Raw genomic sequence first — 16,370 nt, forward strand, 5'->3', positions numbered from 1 at the left:
CTCTAAAAAAACTAGCAATTCAAGGTCAGTGTTGTTAATACAGTAAGCATGGCTGTACACAAAAATGTGGCTACTTAAATCCAGTGACAGGAACTGTGAACGCACAAGAATGATCTTTCTACAAACTTGAAAAGGGCTCCAGGTTTGCAGAAAATGTGAAATCTATAATAATACATTGGAGGGTTTAAAAAACCTAAAAAATGATCAAAGGAGTGCCTGTAGCTTTAAGCAACTGATTCCTTCAGTAGCTGTTGATAGGGAACCACAGCATTCCAAGGCTTTGTTCTGTCAGTAAAAGCAAGGGGGAGGGGGCAGAGCCCTTTCAAGGCCTGTTTTAGCCTTTGAGGGAGGGCACCTTGGGACCTGTAGCGTTGCCAGCTTCAGGTTGGGAGGACTTTGAGGAGTCTGAGGGACTGAAAATGGTAGATTGGCTGTTGAGTGGGAAGGAGATAGGGTAGAGCCTGTTGGAGGGTGGGGTTTGAGAAGGGGAGGGACCTGAGGCGGGTATAATGCTATAGACTCCACCCTACAAAGCAGCCATTTCTTCCATGGGAACTAGGGTTGCCAACCTCCTGTGGGGCTGGAGATCACCCAGAATTACAACTTCTTTCCAGAAGACAGAGATTACTTTCCCAGCAGAAAATGGCTGTTTAGTGTCTGTGGCATTATACCCTGCTGAGGTCACTTCCTTCTCCAAACCTCTCCTTCCAAGGCTCCAGACCAAGTCTCCAGGAATTTCCCATCCTGGAGATGGCGACCTAAGTAGAGAAGGAAGCAGGAAAAGTAGAGAGTCTACGGGGGCTTTCAGGAAAGGGGGAGAGGGAAATGAGATGCCTCCTGCAAGTCTTTGCGGGTTCCCACATGTACTTCATATTACCCCTCCCTCTAAATTCTGTGGAGAAGGAAGCTGCTTTTAAGTGTTGCCTGAGTGAGTTTCTTATGAGATGCTTTGTTTGACTGAGGCAGTAACGCAGTGAAAAAGATTGTCTTTTACTGCAGATATGATCCCTAGCCCTATTTAAACTTTTTTGCAGGCCTGTTCAAGGTTGTGATGGCTTCCCCCTCCCTTTTGGAATAAGAAGAGGATATGTGTTTTGTGTTTAAAGGGCCCTGCATGGCATAAGTACTTGACTGGATTTTTGCTTGTTTTCATAGCCAGGTTATGATGATGTCAAGCCGGAATGGAGGCTCTCTCTTGAAAAGCGAAAGAAAATTAAAGGTTAGTGTCATAGGCCTGATACCCTCTCAGGGGTTGCAGTGTGAGGCCACGGTTTTGTTATGCCAGTTTGTTCAGTTACTCTGATAAAAGAATATAAAGGGCAACAATAAAATACTTGCTCCCTCCATGTGCATCTAAACAGTAACAAAACGCCTTCGCTGTTTCCTGCGTGAATCTATCCTAAATATTCTGTCTAAGGAAGCACTTGAGACACAGGAGAAAATGGTCCTTTTTCAAAGTTCTGCATTAACTGTCACTTAACTAAATATTTTCGAAACACAATTTGGCAGCCTAATTAGAAGTCACTGTAACGCGGGTGCCTTATGGATATTTTATCTTCCCCCTCCCCGGCTGTAACATTCTTTCAGTGAGTTAATGTTGGATATAGCTTCCTCTGGATTCTATGAATAATGCCCTGAGCATTTACCAGAAAGATTGCATTGGCGTGGACTTGAGAAGCAATAAGACCGTATCTCATATCTATTTTTTAAAAAATCTGTCCTGCTTTATGCAAGTAGATCTGCCTAATTTGATTAGCTACAGCATTTTTAAAGTATTACATGCAAAAGTCTAAAGTCAGAATATTTAATTATTCAGATTTGCTTTACTTAATCCAGGGACTACTTTAATTAAAATACTGCCATGAAAATGTAGCGAAGCGAGACTTTGTATGTCGCTGATATATTGCCAACTCTCCAAATGACTTTTTATTAAATAATTGAAGTTTGCTCTAGTTCTTGGTCTACTGTTTGAAATGCTTTCCCCTTCCTCTTCCTTTCCAGACAAAGAGTCTTTTTACCCACTGATAGATATAAACTGGTGGTCTGAGAGCGCTGTTATTTTGGCTCGCTGTTCGGGTGCTTTGACCGTGTCCTCGATGAAGACGCTGAAAAACCTGTTAGGAAAGTCCTGTGAGTGGTTTGAAAGTTCTCCTCAGGTCACTTCAGCGCACGATGGAGGATTCTTATGTTTGGAGGTAGGAAGTGTCATTTTGCTAAATGTTGGAAGGGTCAACATTTCCAATATGTAAAGAACCACTTCGTTTAATCCTCCTTCTGGTTGTCAAAAAACCCCATTTTGCTCTTGTAACAGGATCAGTTACAGTCCAATAGATCGCTTCAAACGAATCAGATATTCTTGGCACTGACTCCAATTTAATGGAAAACTTAATCAAGAATGATTGTTCATAATAAAAGGGGAGAAAAGAATGGGGGCGCACCAAGGCAAAAGGAAGGCAAGGAAACAAATTGTTCAGAGGGAAACAAATTCTTTAATAATTTTTGCAACCCCTGTGCATTTTGCGTGGAGCTTAGTTGGGGAGATCTTTCAGATTACTAAAAAGAATCTGAAATGTCCCCCCGACGAAGCAACACGCGAAACGCGCAGGGGTTGCAAAAATTATTTAAAAAATTAGTTTGTCTAGGCACCATTTGTTTCCTTGCCTTCATCATGAAAGGGAACAACTAGGTAAGTGTGATATCTAGATATTTTACCAAAGAAAAGAGGGCCACACTGAACCAAACACACAAAAAGCAGCAATTGGTGCAAGGGAAAAATATTTAATATTTACATTGCTGTACCTGTTTCGCGTATGCTTCTTCAGGAGGATCTTTTTTTACTGAAGCATCCCACAATTGTTTCATTGCTTGCTTGGGAAGTTTGAGTTAAGCAAGATCTCCCCGAAGAAGCGTATGCGAAACGCTTAGGGACAATTTAATTATTAAATATTTTTCCCTTGCACCAATTGCTGCTTTTTGTCTCCCAGTGTTAGTTCTGTTCTCACTTTACAAAATCACGCCCTTTTCTCTCCAACTTGGAGGTATAAAACAAAATTGAGGCTGATTTAATACTTGCAAAGCAAGAATTTGAAAACAGAACACACCTCGTTTGCAGTGCATCTTTGCCGCCTAGCGAACACCTCGTTTGATCCACCTCCATTCACTTGCAACTGAAAACAAGTGGTGTTTTCAGTAGCCGTGAGTCTGCGTGATGGCAGGCATGCTATATGGTGGCTGGCCAAATAGCTGCTGCTGATTTAGGCTTACAATTTACAGGATTTACATGGTTTGCGTGGTCATCATTCGGAAAGTCTTGCATCATTTACAGTCAGCTGTGGTAAAGCATGTGTGCTGCCTTTGTAACTGCACAGTTGATGACATTTTATCCATTAGTGGCATTTTGTCGGAGTGGCACATGCTATGAACCTAGTGGATCAAACTTCATTATTTTGGCCGCAAGATTTGGCCCGGCTTACTGGAATTAGAATTTGCATGTTGGGGGGCCGAGCCTCCTGCGATGGTAGGAGGCCTTCTGCTGGCAGCTCTTGTTGTGGTGGCAGGCAGCAAAAAAAATTGTGTTGTACGTGCCGCTACATCACTTCTGGGGAAAACCTGGAAGTAAACATAGGGTAGCTCTAGAAATTACTAGAAATTCTGTGTTTACCATAGAGTTTCCAGCAATTCCTAGAGCTATCCTCTTTCATATTCATCCTTTTCCCAGAAGTGATGTAGCAGCTCACATGATGCTGCTCCCTCCCCCCAGTTCCTACCCCTAAAGCTCCTGCTGATTTCCCATCATGGCCTGACAGCCCTAAAATGCAAAAGTGTTAGGCTGTGCTTTATGCGCTCTCTTGCTTCTTGCAAAAGTAAACTGTATTGCTTGCAGGATTGCCAGCTCCGGGTTGGGAAATACCTGGAGATTTTGGGGGTGGCACCTGAGAGGGGCAGGGTTTGGAGAGGGGAGGGACTTCAATGCCACAGAGTCCAATTGCCAAAGCGGCCATTTTCTCCAAGGGAACTGATTTCTATCGGCTGGAGATTAGTTGTAATAGTGGGAGATCTCCAGGACCACCTGGAGGTTGGCAACCCGAATTGCTCAGAAAGTAGGGCGGAACAGTCTGAGGGCAGAGTCCGGTTTCTGTGGTGTATTTGTGAGTGGCCCTGTTGAGTGCGCTCGGATCTCAAGTTTTTTTGAATTACCTTATTTTTCCGTGCATAAGACGCCCCCATGTATAAGACGACCCCTATTGTCAGGCGGGGTGGGCGGCAACCGGTTTGAAGGGCTACTGGCCTCTTTCACGGCTCTCTCGGGAAGAGAGCGAGCAAGAGGCCGGTGGCCCTGGCCAGCATCCAGCGTTCAAACCGGTCGACACCCATCCGCCCAACAGCTGACGTGCGGGGCCAGCGGCAACATCTTCGGGCCAGGCTTCCGTGTATAAGACAGCCCCCGATTTTGGACCAATATTTTATTTTTTTTAGAAAGAAACGTCGTCTTACATACGGAAAAATACGGTATTGACAAAGGTGCTTTAAAAAAGCTTTCGTTTTTTGGTGTGTGTTTTTTCAGCCCATGCTGTTCTTTACCCATTTTTAATTCATTCATTATCTTTTTTTAGAAGACTGTTTTATTTTAGTGATGTGTAATTATTTGTTGTTCTTCAGTGTATTAAAGATACGTTCTGTTTTGTTTAATTTTTGACTAAATTAAAACCAGAGCCTACTAGGCACGACCTGTCTGTTTTTCTGTGTTTTGTACAATTCCTAGTTGGCTGTTTCTAAGTGGCTATATTACATAATATTATTGATGTAATAGCAAAGCACCGTGTTTGTTAGTTAGATCTGTGTTGAAGTTGGGGAAGAAAATTGAAACCATTTGAAGTGTGTTTCTTTTTCAGTAGGAGTTTATGGTTTTGTGACAACAATACCTTAGATGATAGATTTTTTTCCACCCGCACTTCTAATGCTCACTTTAGAAAGAGTGTTCAGAGTTGTGGTGAATGTTATGTGCTCAGATATGGCCTTATAAATGTGGCACTTTTAAATGAAGACTTATAAAAGATTGTCATAAGGAGATCATACTAAGCCTTATTAAATGTACTTTATTACGCATGCTCATCCTCAGGAAAGTACTGAATACATAGAGTGAGGATGTGCTAATACTCCATCTATTGTAATAACCTGGCTCTGGATGCCCGAGAGGAAATTCGTTTTCTGATAATGATTATTTTTACTCCCAGCTCCTTCGAGAATTGGTGTTACTTATTGCTCCTTGGTGTCCTGAAGCCTGACAGACTTAAGTGTGATGCATTGCCCTATTTAGTAAGAATTGCTTTCCTTGTAGTGTGAGGTAAAGTTGGCTCCAAAGAGATTGCGCTTGGAGAGCAGACCTGGCAATGAAGATGGAGGAGAGGATGACTCCGATTCGAATGATGAAAGTTCTACCAAGGCCCAGTATTTTGGCTACATAAAGCAAGGCCTGTACTTTGTGACTGAAATGGAGCGGTTTGCGCCTCCACGGAAACGTCCGCGCACTATTATAAAAAATTATCGCCTTGTGAACTTGAGATCCACAACCCCAGAGGAGCTGTACCAACGAAAGGTAAGGGTTAGGTATTTTCCACTTTCCCCGCCTCTGCAAATATTTACACACAATTATAAGGTATACATTTTTTTTGTTGGAATGCCATACATGAGCCTACCTGTTCCCTGGAAATTTATAAACACATATCTATGAGTTGTGATGCATATTATGTTGATTTAAAATCTCCTTCCAGCACAATATGTTTAGGATTTGTGGGCTAGATGTGTGTTAATTTTGTTTTCATGCCAGCAGCGTACCCATATCTTTACAATATTTGGGAGTTGTGAGTAATGTACCATGAATAGCAGCAGAAAGTATCTGCAAGTTAAGAGCATATCAATTGAAAAATCCATTTTCCCGTTATTGCTTTGTTAGCCAATTAACGTGCAGATGTTTTTGTTGTATATAGTCCAAATGTCTGCCTTTTTGATATAAATCTGTGGGAATTCACTGTCTTCATTATACTCTGACTCTTCTGTATGTCCACCAATAGAACTGAGTTGAGTAACACCTGTGTTGCCAATCTGTAGAACAAATTATTTATAGGTATTTCATTTGGCTTTTGGTTAAATTGAAAATGTAGGTTGTTCTGATGTTGTTCCTGGCTCTCGGTTTAGCCTGACGCCACCATCTGATCTTGATTTTGTCTGGTTGAGGCTGCTTGGTTTATTCTTCAACTGATGTTTAAAAATGCCCTGTTTTAAATTGTTGTTCAACTGAACTGGAAAGGCGGAATATAAATGTTTTTAATAACTTCCAAGTACTTGATATGGTAATTGGAAGATGAGATTTCCCCCCTAAGCTTGTCATGTGATTGCTGTCTGGAACTTAATGACATTACGTTGCACATGATCTACGTTTAATACTTGGAGAAACTGCAGTAAAAGATAAAATGTGGTTGAAACACATATTTACTTTTTCTTCAAATAAACCCTAAATATTTGGCATCAACTGAAAATGAGAGTTGCTGTTTTATTCAGCCCTTCTAATGGAGTCCATGTAAGTAAATTTAATTTTGATACCTTTCCTTTTGAAGATAGATAATGAAGAATATGGAGAAGCTTTATCACTAGCTCAAGCATATGACCTCGATTCAGACCTTGTTTATCAGAGGCAGTGGAGGAAATCGGCTGTTAGCATTGCTTCTATTCAGGATTATCTGGTACGTTTTTTACTAGGAGCGTATTTTAAAAAAATCTTTTCTGGCATATGAATGTTTCCCATTAACGTAGAATGGATTGTGAATAGCTCTCTCTTTTAAAACCTGCTGAATTGGAAACAAACTTTCATGTAGGCAAGTAGATTTGATCTTCAGGCCATATTTGGAGATGGATGCGGGAAAAATATTGGAACATTTAACAACACGATCTAAGAAATCTTAAGTGTACTACTTTGCTTTGGTAATCAGCAGACTCCAATGATTTGTTTAAATCTTTTCTTTTTTCTTTTTTGATGGGCAGAGCAAAATTAATAAGCGTTCCTGGGTTCTTCACGAATGCTTGGAAAGAGTTCCCGAGAACGTGGACGCCGCTAAAGAATTGCTTCAGTACGGCTTGAAAGGAACAGACCTGGAAGCTCTCATCGCCATAGGGAAAGGAGAAGATGGTGGCAGGTTTGTGAGAGTGGATTTGTTGGTTCAGCTCTTTTCTCTTCCAGAAGTGGCCAACCATCATGAGGCGAATACAGTACAGCAAATACTGTAACTGTCCTTAACTAAAGTGTGGTTGAGTACAAAGACCTTTACCATGTTGCTCTTGTGTGCCACAGTCTCGTGTGAAAATGGGGCTGACAAATATCTGGCTCCTTGGCTTACCTTGCTGGGGTCACCATAAGTCCCCTGTGACTTGACGGCGCTTTACCTGCAACTGCAAAAGATAGGGCACCTGGATCTAGGCCACTCCTGAACATCTTAACAAGCAGGGAACTCTGTATGGAGGTGGTGGTCCTTCTGGCCAGGAACTGGGCAGGAGGTGTGTGATCCCTGTGAGGTAGCTACGTAGTCCAGGAGGTAGGCCTTGTTCACTAGTAAGGGCCCTGCGGGATTTAACACAGTTCCGCAGGGCCTGTAAGACCGAGATGTTCTGCCAGGCCTATGGTTGAGGGCAGCAACAGTTTTCAGTGTGACTGGCCTCCCTTTTTCCCCTTGCTGTTTATTTCATCAGATCTAATAGGGGACCTGACAGCTTCCCCTGGCCTGCTGTGGCCCTTTGTGTCAGTAAACGAGTGCTATTTGATTTAAATTAGATTTGATTTAATGCTGGTTTTTAGCTGGGGTATTTTGTATACTTTTACTGTGTATTATGGTGTTTTTATCTGATGATAGCCGCCCTGAGCCTGGCTTTGGCCAGGAGAAAGGGAGGGATATAAGCCTATAAAGAAAATAAAACCTGTGAACTGTCAAAGTAATGAAATTACAGGCCTGTGGAAGAGTTAGGCTTGCCAAACACTTTCTAAGACTGATGGTTCAAAATGAGGGAAAAATGTATGAAAAAATGCAAGCGGTATTCTTCAAACTTGAAGATAAATTGTGCAGGACTGAATGAAGCTATTTTTAAAGAAGTCAGATTCTAAGCATTAGAAGGTACTGCTTTTGTGTGGGCAGCAGTGTACATGTAGATTTCTCTTTCCCTCATCTCTTGGTGCTCTAAACTGAGGTAGGAAACAAACCTTACTTTGTCATAGTGCCCTAGCTCCTGTCTAGTGGTGTCAGACTCTTGTTGCCTGTGGTGATTGTAGCCCCCATGATGCTCCAAACGATAGCATGAAACAAGATTGTTAAATTGGAGGATGTTTTAGTTTTAGGCTATGAACAGTAATAGAAGTAAAACAATAGCACAAATGAATGTCTTATGACAATTAAAATTATCATTTAAAACGTTTTAATGCTGCCTTTACACCCAATGATAATCCACAAGACGGTGGACTTAAAAACACTGAAACATTAAAAAAATAAAAACATAGGGAGCTTTCACACTGCTGACTTATTCTCAGTGTTAGGTCTACTAAGACCCCAAGATCCTTTTTGCACACACTACTGCTAAGACAAGTCTCCCTCATCCTATAATTATGCATTTGATTTCTCCTACCTAAATGCAGAACTTTACATTTATCTCTGTTGAAATTCATTTTACTGGTTTTAGCCCAATTCTCCAGCCTGTCAAGATCATCCTGTATCCTGGCTCTGTCTTCTACTGTATATGCTACCCCTCCCAATTTAGTTTAAAATATCTATTTTTGTTTTAAAAGGTAGCTCTTGTGAAAGCTGTTCTTGGCCAAGTAGTTCTTCATATGTTATCATTCTTCTTCCAGATTTATATTGCCAGGTGATGTGGACATTGACGAACTACTGTATGAAGAGTTTTTAACTCCTGAGGAAGAAGCAGAAAGTAGGAAGGAGCGTGAAGCCATGAAGCATCAAGAACTTCTTCTATCAGTAGACTTCTCTAAGTAAATGATGTGTTGTGCTCTGTGTCCTCTTGTTATATGTACAGAATTAACAAAAGAACAATCTTTTACTTATATTTTAATTCTGACTGGATTGAGGTTCATGGATCTTCCCTCCTTTCCTCTTTTTACCAGCGTGATGTAGTGGTTAAGAGTGGTGGTTTGGAGCAGTGGACTGGGTTGGTTTCCCCACTCCTACACATGAAGCCTGCTGGGTGATCTTGGGCTGGTCACACTCTCTCAGCCCCACCTACATCACAGGGTATCTGTTGTGGGGAGGGGGAGGGAAGGTGATTGTAAGCTGGGTTGATTCTTCCTTAAGTAGTAGAGAAAGTCGGCATATAAAAACCAACTTCCCTTCTCCTCCTCCTCCTCCTCCTCCTAGCTGTGATGACAACAAAAGCAGGAGGGAGCCTCTTTGCCCCTTGTGACTACAGCCCACCGACCTGTTTAGCTATTGCTCCCTGTGTGCCCTCCAAACCCAGGAATCCACTTTCCTAAGACTGGAAGGGACTGCTGGAGGGAGGGAATCATGGAAGGTCCACAACTATCAACACCTTCCACTGATAAATTACTTGATCTAATCTCTGCAATGCCGTTTGAAAGCAGTGTAATTTACTGAGTTTGTCAGTTTGGATTTTAAAAAGTGGAAACAGAGTTATTTGATCCCAGCAATGATCCCATATAACTAGATCTATAATTTTTAGATGCATATTTGTTTGAATTTAAGACAATGCTGAAGATGATATCTGCGTTTGGATGCTTATCTGCATGTGCACCTTGATTTGGACTCCTTTCTTTATCCGTTTAAATGTTTGTACCTGTTTTTAGATCCCAAAGAATTGCAAAGTGGCTTAAGCCTACATGGTGTAGTGGTTAAGAGCGGTGGACTCTAATCTGGAAACAGAGTTTGATTCCCCACTCCTCTACATGAGTGGCAGACTCCAATCCGGTAAATCTGGTTGGTTTCCCCACTCCTACACTTGAAGCCTTCTGGGTGACCTTGGGCTAGTCACAGTTCTCTCCAAACTCTCAGCCCCACCTACCTCACAAGGTGTCTGTTGTGGGGAGAGGAAGGGAAGGAGATTGTAAGCCGCTTTGATTCTCCTTAAAAGGTAGAGAAAATTGGTTTATAAAAACCAACTCTTCTTTTTCTTTGAGCTAATAAAACCAATTAAAAGTCTATCCATTAAAATGCATACAGATTTTTTTTTTTAAATCAGTTATAAGTTAAAAGGTAGGTCTTGGCTGGTAAAAAACACTCTTGGCTACAGATGCCACCGGGACATTGATGAACTGTCTACTCCTTGTTCTAAAGGTTCTGGATTCTTGAGACAGACGAGAGATTCTGTTGGTATATCACCTGCACCACTGCCCTACATTGTCAGTGCCTGGGGTGGAGGAAGTGTCCTTGAGAATGGTGTTGAAGGCCCCTTGGTTTCTAGTGTTGGGTAACTTCAACATTCACAGCAATGCTCCTTATTTGGTGTGGCTCAAGGTTTCATGGCCACCTTGACCGCCATGAGTACGGACCATACACACACACAGCTCCTCACTACTACGAAACATTTGACTGCTAACATTTTTTTGAACAATCTTTAAAAAACACGTAATATTGCCCCCTTTTAATTTAACTTATTTTTATTCTTAAAACAGGTTAACTTTGGAGCAGAAAGAACTTTGCCGCAGCAGGTTGAAACTACTAACTTATTTAGATCGTCTAGCAACATATGAGGTACGGAAGATAGTTCTTCGCCCACGGATTGCTTACAGTGGGTTTCAGATAACAGCTTTAGTTTGTTTCTGTTTGCGAGTTTTGTCATGAATTCAGAACTTTTCTGCTTTTCGTTGATCATAAACAATTATTCAAACAGCAGACATTTTTTACTGTGTGAAGGTGTGTATTAAAACATTCTCTTTTCCTCTCTCCCTCCCCTGCTTTCTTCTAACAAACAATGGTATAGATTCTCCCAAGTATTTAAAACTTCATTGTGGTTTGTTTAGGAAGGGGTATGGGCATGTCTCCATTTGTGCTGGAGTGCAAATGCACGAGGCTTTCTTTGCATGTGTGTGGAAAGCCCTCTTGCTTGGATCACTGTATCACAGCGTTAAAACACTGCAGCCAGTTTTTGGGTTATGAAAAATTGTGTGGTAGTCCGCAGACAGCTGTATCATGGATGATGACAAATTGGCCTTTGCCTCCAGTCCAAAAAGATTAGTTGATCTGTTTCTCTTTGCATAGGTCAGGAGAGAACTGTGCCAGGAAATATTTGTTGTGTCCTTTAGCAAGCAGTTGGGACTTTTCGTAGTTGTTATCAATGTCTCAAGTATTTTTATAATGGTTTTTCTTCAGGATATACTTGGAGGACCACATGCTGCTGAGCAGAGATACGATGCTGAGTTTTTCAAGAAGTTCCGAAACCAGAATATTATTCTTTCTGCAAGAACATACGCTCGGGTATTTAATATTCTCAAAGTTTACTAATAAAGGATTGTTAAACAGATCAGTTTTGATCAGTGTTGACTCCTGCTGTCATATCAAGTGGGACATTTGTGTGATGCTGTTTACTGTAGAAAAGGTGGGTCTCATTTGAAAGACCTCAACCTGAGATCCTGGAGAGCCACTGCCAATCCTGGTAGACAATACTGACCTCAATAAGGCAAAGGTCCAACTCAGTATAAGGCAGCTTTTGTCCTCTTCCTCTTATCCATGGTGGTGTACTGGTTAAGAGCGGTGGACTCTAATCTGGAGAACCGGGTTTGATTCCCTGATCCTCCACATGAAGCCAGATGGATGACCTTGGAGTTCTCATAGAGCTCTCTCAGCCTAACCTACCTCACAAGATGTCTTGTTGTGGGGAAAGCAAGGGACAGTGATTTTAAGCTGCTTTGATTTTCCTTAAAAGGTAGAGATAATCGGCATATAAAAACCAACTCTTCTTCTTTTTCCATGGTTTCATCCCATGCCACTGATGCAAAGTTTCAGGCCTGGGCCCTACCAATCCACTTGTTGAAGGACCCTCAGGTTTAAACAAGTGTTGTATATGTCTACATGGTAGAATCTTTTTTCATTAAGTACATTAATGAAGAAAATCTTTTTTTAACTGTAAAAGAATGACGTATATTTGCCAGATCAGTTGCTTTGTATAAGGGGAGTGTATAGTATTCCTTTCTTTTCCTTGAAAGAGAATTATGCGATCATCATAATTTGGGGATATGGTTCTTTAGGAACCAGAATTGCCCAGCAGCTGTTTCCTGAATATTAAAACTGAACTATTTGTGCAGGAAAGCAACGTAAGAGCCCTGGACATTTTGTTCACATACCACGGATCAGACTTGCTTCCCCATCGGTTGGCAATTCTCTCTAATTTTCCAGAGACCACCTCTCCACATGAATATTCCTTTTTGCTGCCTGAAGCTTGGTAAGTGCATATTTGCTGAATATCAGTGAAAGACTATAATTTCACACACGCACCCCTTTGAAATCTTTGGGATTTTAGTGAGTAATGACAATTAGTATTCTCACAGAGTCAGTCTAAAAGCAATGCCCCTGCAGCTCGAGAGAGAGGGTCAGTAAATACATTTCTAGCTAAATATTGCCCTGTCGGTTTCAGTGGGCAGCAGATAGGATGATAACAGAGAGGTAACCACAGTTAAGAAATTGGGTGCCAGCCTCAGGGATGTATGTGAATGCTACTTCTTCTAAGGTGTTCTCTTGAATGTTCTCTTCTCCTGTCTTAATAACTTTTTAATTTGCAGCTTAGATTGGTGCTGATATTTCCCATTGATGCTAACCAGGTTTTTGGGTTTAGTGGGACCTGAAACTTCCGTTCTTTGTGCTGTGTTCAAATTTTGGTTAAATGGAAGTTCTTATTAGCACTAGCAGCAGTTAAGCACTTCTTTGAACAGGAGAGATTTTTCTCAACGAGAGGAGCATATATTCTTGAGTTTGGTACCTGCTGGCAAATAAGAAGCCAGAGTTAGATCTGTACTGTAAGTCATGAGACATGAACAAATATATGTGACATATATAAAACTCATGCAAGTTTTTTTCTACGGCTGTAAAAAGTCATTGCACCCATATAGATCAGAATGCTTGTTTTCTCTAGACCAGGGGTGGGGAACTTTTTTTCTGCAAGGGCCATTTTGATATTTATAACATCATTTGCGGGCCATACAATATTATCAACTTAAAAATTAGTCGACCAAGCCCCAAGCAGGCAGCTCCCCCAGATGACCCCCCCCCCGGTGTGGGCAAGAAGGCAGGCATCCAACCAGTGGCGCACTCACCCATCTGGTGGCACAGGATGGTCCGTTGCACCAGCCGGGCGTAGCCATCCAGCCACACACCAGAGTTGCTCCTGCTCTACATGGTCAGGGCCGGATTCTACAGATGGCTCCTGCTACCTCCGTCTGCAGGGATGAAATGAGGACACACTGGCTAAGACACCCCTCGCATTCTGGCCCTGCCTCCTTTAACTCCTCCATTGTTTCCACTTCTGCCCCCAGTTCTCTTGTAGAACAGAGGGAATATGTTTCTCCATGGCCCGGGTGGGAAAGGGTTAACACAGTTTCTTGAGCGGTCCTAGCAGCTCCATAGCTAACGACTCTTCTGCAAGGGGGGGGGGAAGGTTCCTTTTCTTGGCAAAACAAACTCACATCTGCCTTGAATAGAGGCTATTCCTGTCTGCGGGAGGGAGCGGATCACCAGTCTTAGATCCTTCTGAGCTAGAGATCAGCCAGGACCCACGAAGGGCCAGATCAAATGATTTTGCGGGCCTTAAACGGCCCCCGGGCCTGACGTTCCCCACCCCTGCTCTAGACCCTTGGGATCAGATTGCTTGCCTGCACTCCTGAAGTACATATGTTTATTACTGTTGTCATCTTCACTTCCTGCTCCCTGCTTATACAGCAATTCCGGATTGTTAATTTGGTATTTGGTGGCTCAACGTTGGGACAACAAATGGGTTAACACTTCCTTTCCCTCTTCAAATAGTGATTGGTGAATCTGCCTTTTGAAATTCAGCCAGCCTGAAAATGTTTCACTGCAATTGGTAAATACAGGTGCTTTTACAGGAGAATATCTGTCCTTGAAAGGCACATGTATACTAAGCTATAATTAGAATGCCTTTTGTTTGAAATTGTTTTATGCTTGCATATTAGTTGTAGAAATAGACTTGAAGCCAGAACTGGAAAGACTTCAATGTTAAATTCTTACCTTTAAAAGATGGCTTTGAGGCAAACGTGATGATCTTTTGTATTTCAGCCTATGCTTGTGGGTCAGCCTTTTAATTTAGGTTCCAGGAAACATCTACATTTACATGCCAGATGTGGCATTATTAGCTCTTAATCATATGATTATCTTTGTTCACTGGCTGATTTTTTTTTTGGTACTATTGAAGATGTGTGAATATATTTGTTCCCCCTTGTTATGACTCCATTGCTGCCAAAGAACAAACCTTGTCAGAGATTGGCTGTAGCACAGGGGTAAAAGACTTATAAAAAAGCTCATGATTTTTTTTAATGAATGAAGTGTGCTAAGATAGAACAAGGTGCAGCAGTTTGCAGATTTTCTTGCTTTATTGTTGGATGTATTTGTAATTTTTCCTTCTCGAAGGTTAAGTCATTGGTACTTTTAAATTCCATTAATATAGCAATTAATACAACTAAGTTATAAATTATGCATTTTGTGTTGTTAAAGCAGCAGAATTGGTTTAGGTTTGATAGAAACCTCATGTATTTTCCTTCACGATTTTATAATTCCTGGAAGTTTTATATTGCTATAAAAAAACAACAAAACAAATCTTCCCATTGTCTTTGAGTTGTATATCTTTACCCATTCTTTCCTTTAGTGAATTGTTGTTTAGTTCCTGTATTCTTCAAACCATTTTTGCAAGATCTCTTAATAAAAGTAGCATGTGGGAGTTCGTTTTAACCTTTTTTCAGTACCAGCTTTTCCTACATAATTTCAAAGGGCAGTTTGGCTATTTTGCTTTTTCAATGAGTACGGTGAACTCCATGGAAAACATGACACACTTTTAACACCTGTATAAAAAGATTTACAGCACAATCCACAAGGGGAGAGGCGAAAGTGCTGAGGAGGCAGTGTCATCCCGGCGCTGGCATAAATGCCACTTGCACCAGTGTAGGGGGCATTTACAACGGCGCTGGGGCACTTATGCTGGCGCTGGGTGTGACAGCGCCACACATGTGTCCTGGCACAGTTGTGGCAGCAGCAAATGTAGTGCACCTCCGGGGCAGGAGCTCACGCCAGTGCCAAAGAGGGCGTGCCTGAGCGTGGGACAGGCATTAATCAGCTCTCTGAGCCCTTTCGGCACAGGAACGGCCACATTTGCCAGCATGAACGTACACTGGCAAAAATGTAGGCGCAACCCATGGAGCTGCATGCCGTGGTTCCACAGGGGTTGGGGGAGCATCCCTGTCTGGTTGATGGCTGCAGCGCAACAAGCTGCTTAGGAGGAGGTTCGACTGTGCTGTGGTTGTGCCGTCCCTGGCTGCGACGCATCTACCCCCCCTGGTTTGTGCTGCCCATGCAGGTCAGTATATGAGGGATAGATTTACTCCATAGCTGCTTTGTTGTAAGTGTGATGGACACTGTTATCTTGTGAGAGATGCTGAATACTGCACTGTCTGGCTCTACAAGCAAACAAGGTCAGGTGTGTTGGGAATATTTGGGAGCTGTGTTGAACAAGGACATTTTTATTGCTCTGTGTCCGTTCACACTAGAAGTGAGCCAAAACCACTCTCTCTATTCAGTTGCTGTGACTGCCAATCTTTACTCCTGCACGTTGCCAGATTTTATCGGCACTCACACTTTCCCCTCTCCCCCAAGAATTGTGGCTAACTTTTTGTCAGGGGTTATGCAGTGCTTGAAAAAGTCTTAAAAGATAAACATAAAATAATTGACTTGGAAGGGGCCATGCAGGCCATCTAGTCCAACTCCCTGCTTAATGCAGGATCAGCCTAGAGCATCCCAGACAAGTGTTTGTTCACCCTCTGCTTAAAGATTGCCAATGAGGGGGAGCTCACCACATCCTTAGATAGCTGATTCTACAGTTGAACAACTCTTACTGTAAATTTCCCCCCTAATATCCAGCTATAATCTTTCCTCCCGCAATTTAAACCCATTATTGTGAGTCCTATCCACTGCTGCCAACAGGAACAGCTCCTTGCCCTCCTCTAAGTTACAGCCCTTCAAATACTTAAAGAGAGCAATCTTGCCCCCCCCCCACCTCTTCTTCTCCAGACTAAACAGTCCCAACTCCCTCAGCCCTTCCTCACAGGGCTTGGGCTCCAGGCCCCTGATCATCCTCATCGCTCTCCTCTG

General features: G+C 42.2%; 1 protein-coding gene across 1 annotated transcript in view; it reads left to right on the forward strand.

The window, feature by feature from the left end:
• NBAS (NBAS subunit of NRZ tethering complex) overlaps positions 1–16,370 on the forward strand; it is a 192,811-nt gene that overhangs the window by 34,465 nt on the left and 141,976 nt on the right. The window contains exons 13-21 of the mRNA XM_056856460.1: positions 1,156–1,219; positions 2,002–2,195; positions 5,339–5,596; positions 6,615–6,740; positions 7,039–7,190; positions 8,888–9,025; positions 10,679–10,757; positions 11,376–11,480; positions 12,308–12,444. Of these exons, the coding sequence (XP_056712438.1) occupies positions 1,156–1,219; positions 2,002–2,195; positions 5,339–5,596; positions 6,615–6,740; positions 7,039–7,190; positions 8,888–9,025; positions 10,679–10,757; positions 11,376–11,480; positions 12,308–12,444 (1,253 nt within the window). The remainder of the gene's footprint in view (positions 1–1,155; positions 1,220–2,001; positions 2,196–5,338; positions 5,597–6,614; positions 6,741–7,038; positions 7,191–8,887; positions 9,026–10,678; positions 10,758–11,375; positions 11,481–12,307; positions 12,445–16,370) is intronic.

This window comes from Euleptes europaea, chromosome 10 (assembly GCF_029931775.1).
Source record: "Euleptes europaea isolate rEulEur1 chromosome 10, rEulEur1.hap1, whole genome shotgun sequence".
Lineage (NCBI taxonomy): Eukaryota > Metazoa > Chordata > Lepidosauria > Squamata > Sphaerodactylidae > Euleptes > Euleptes europaea.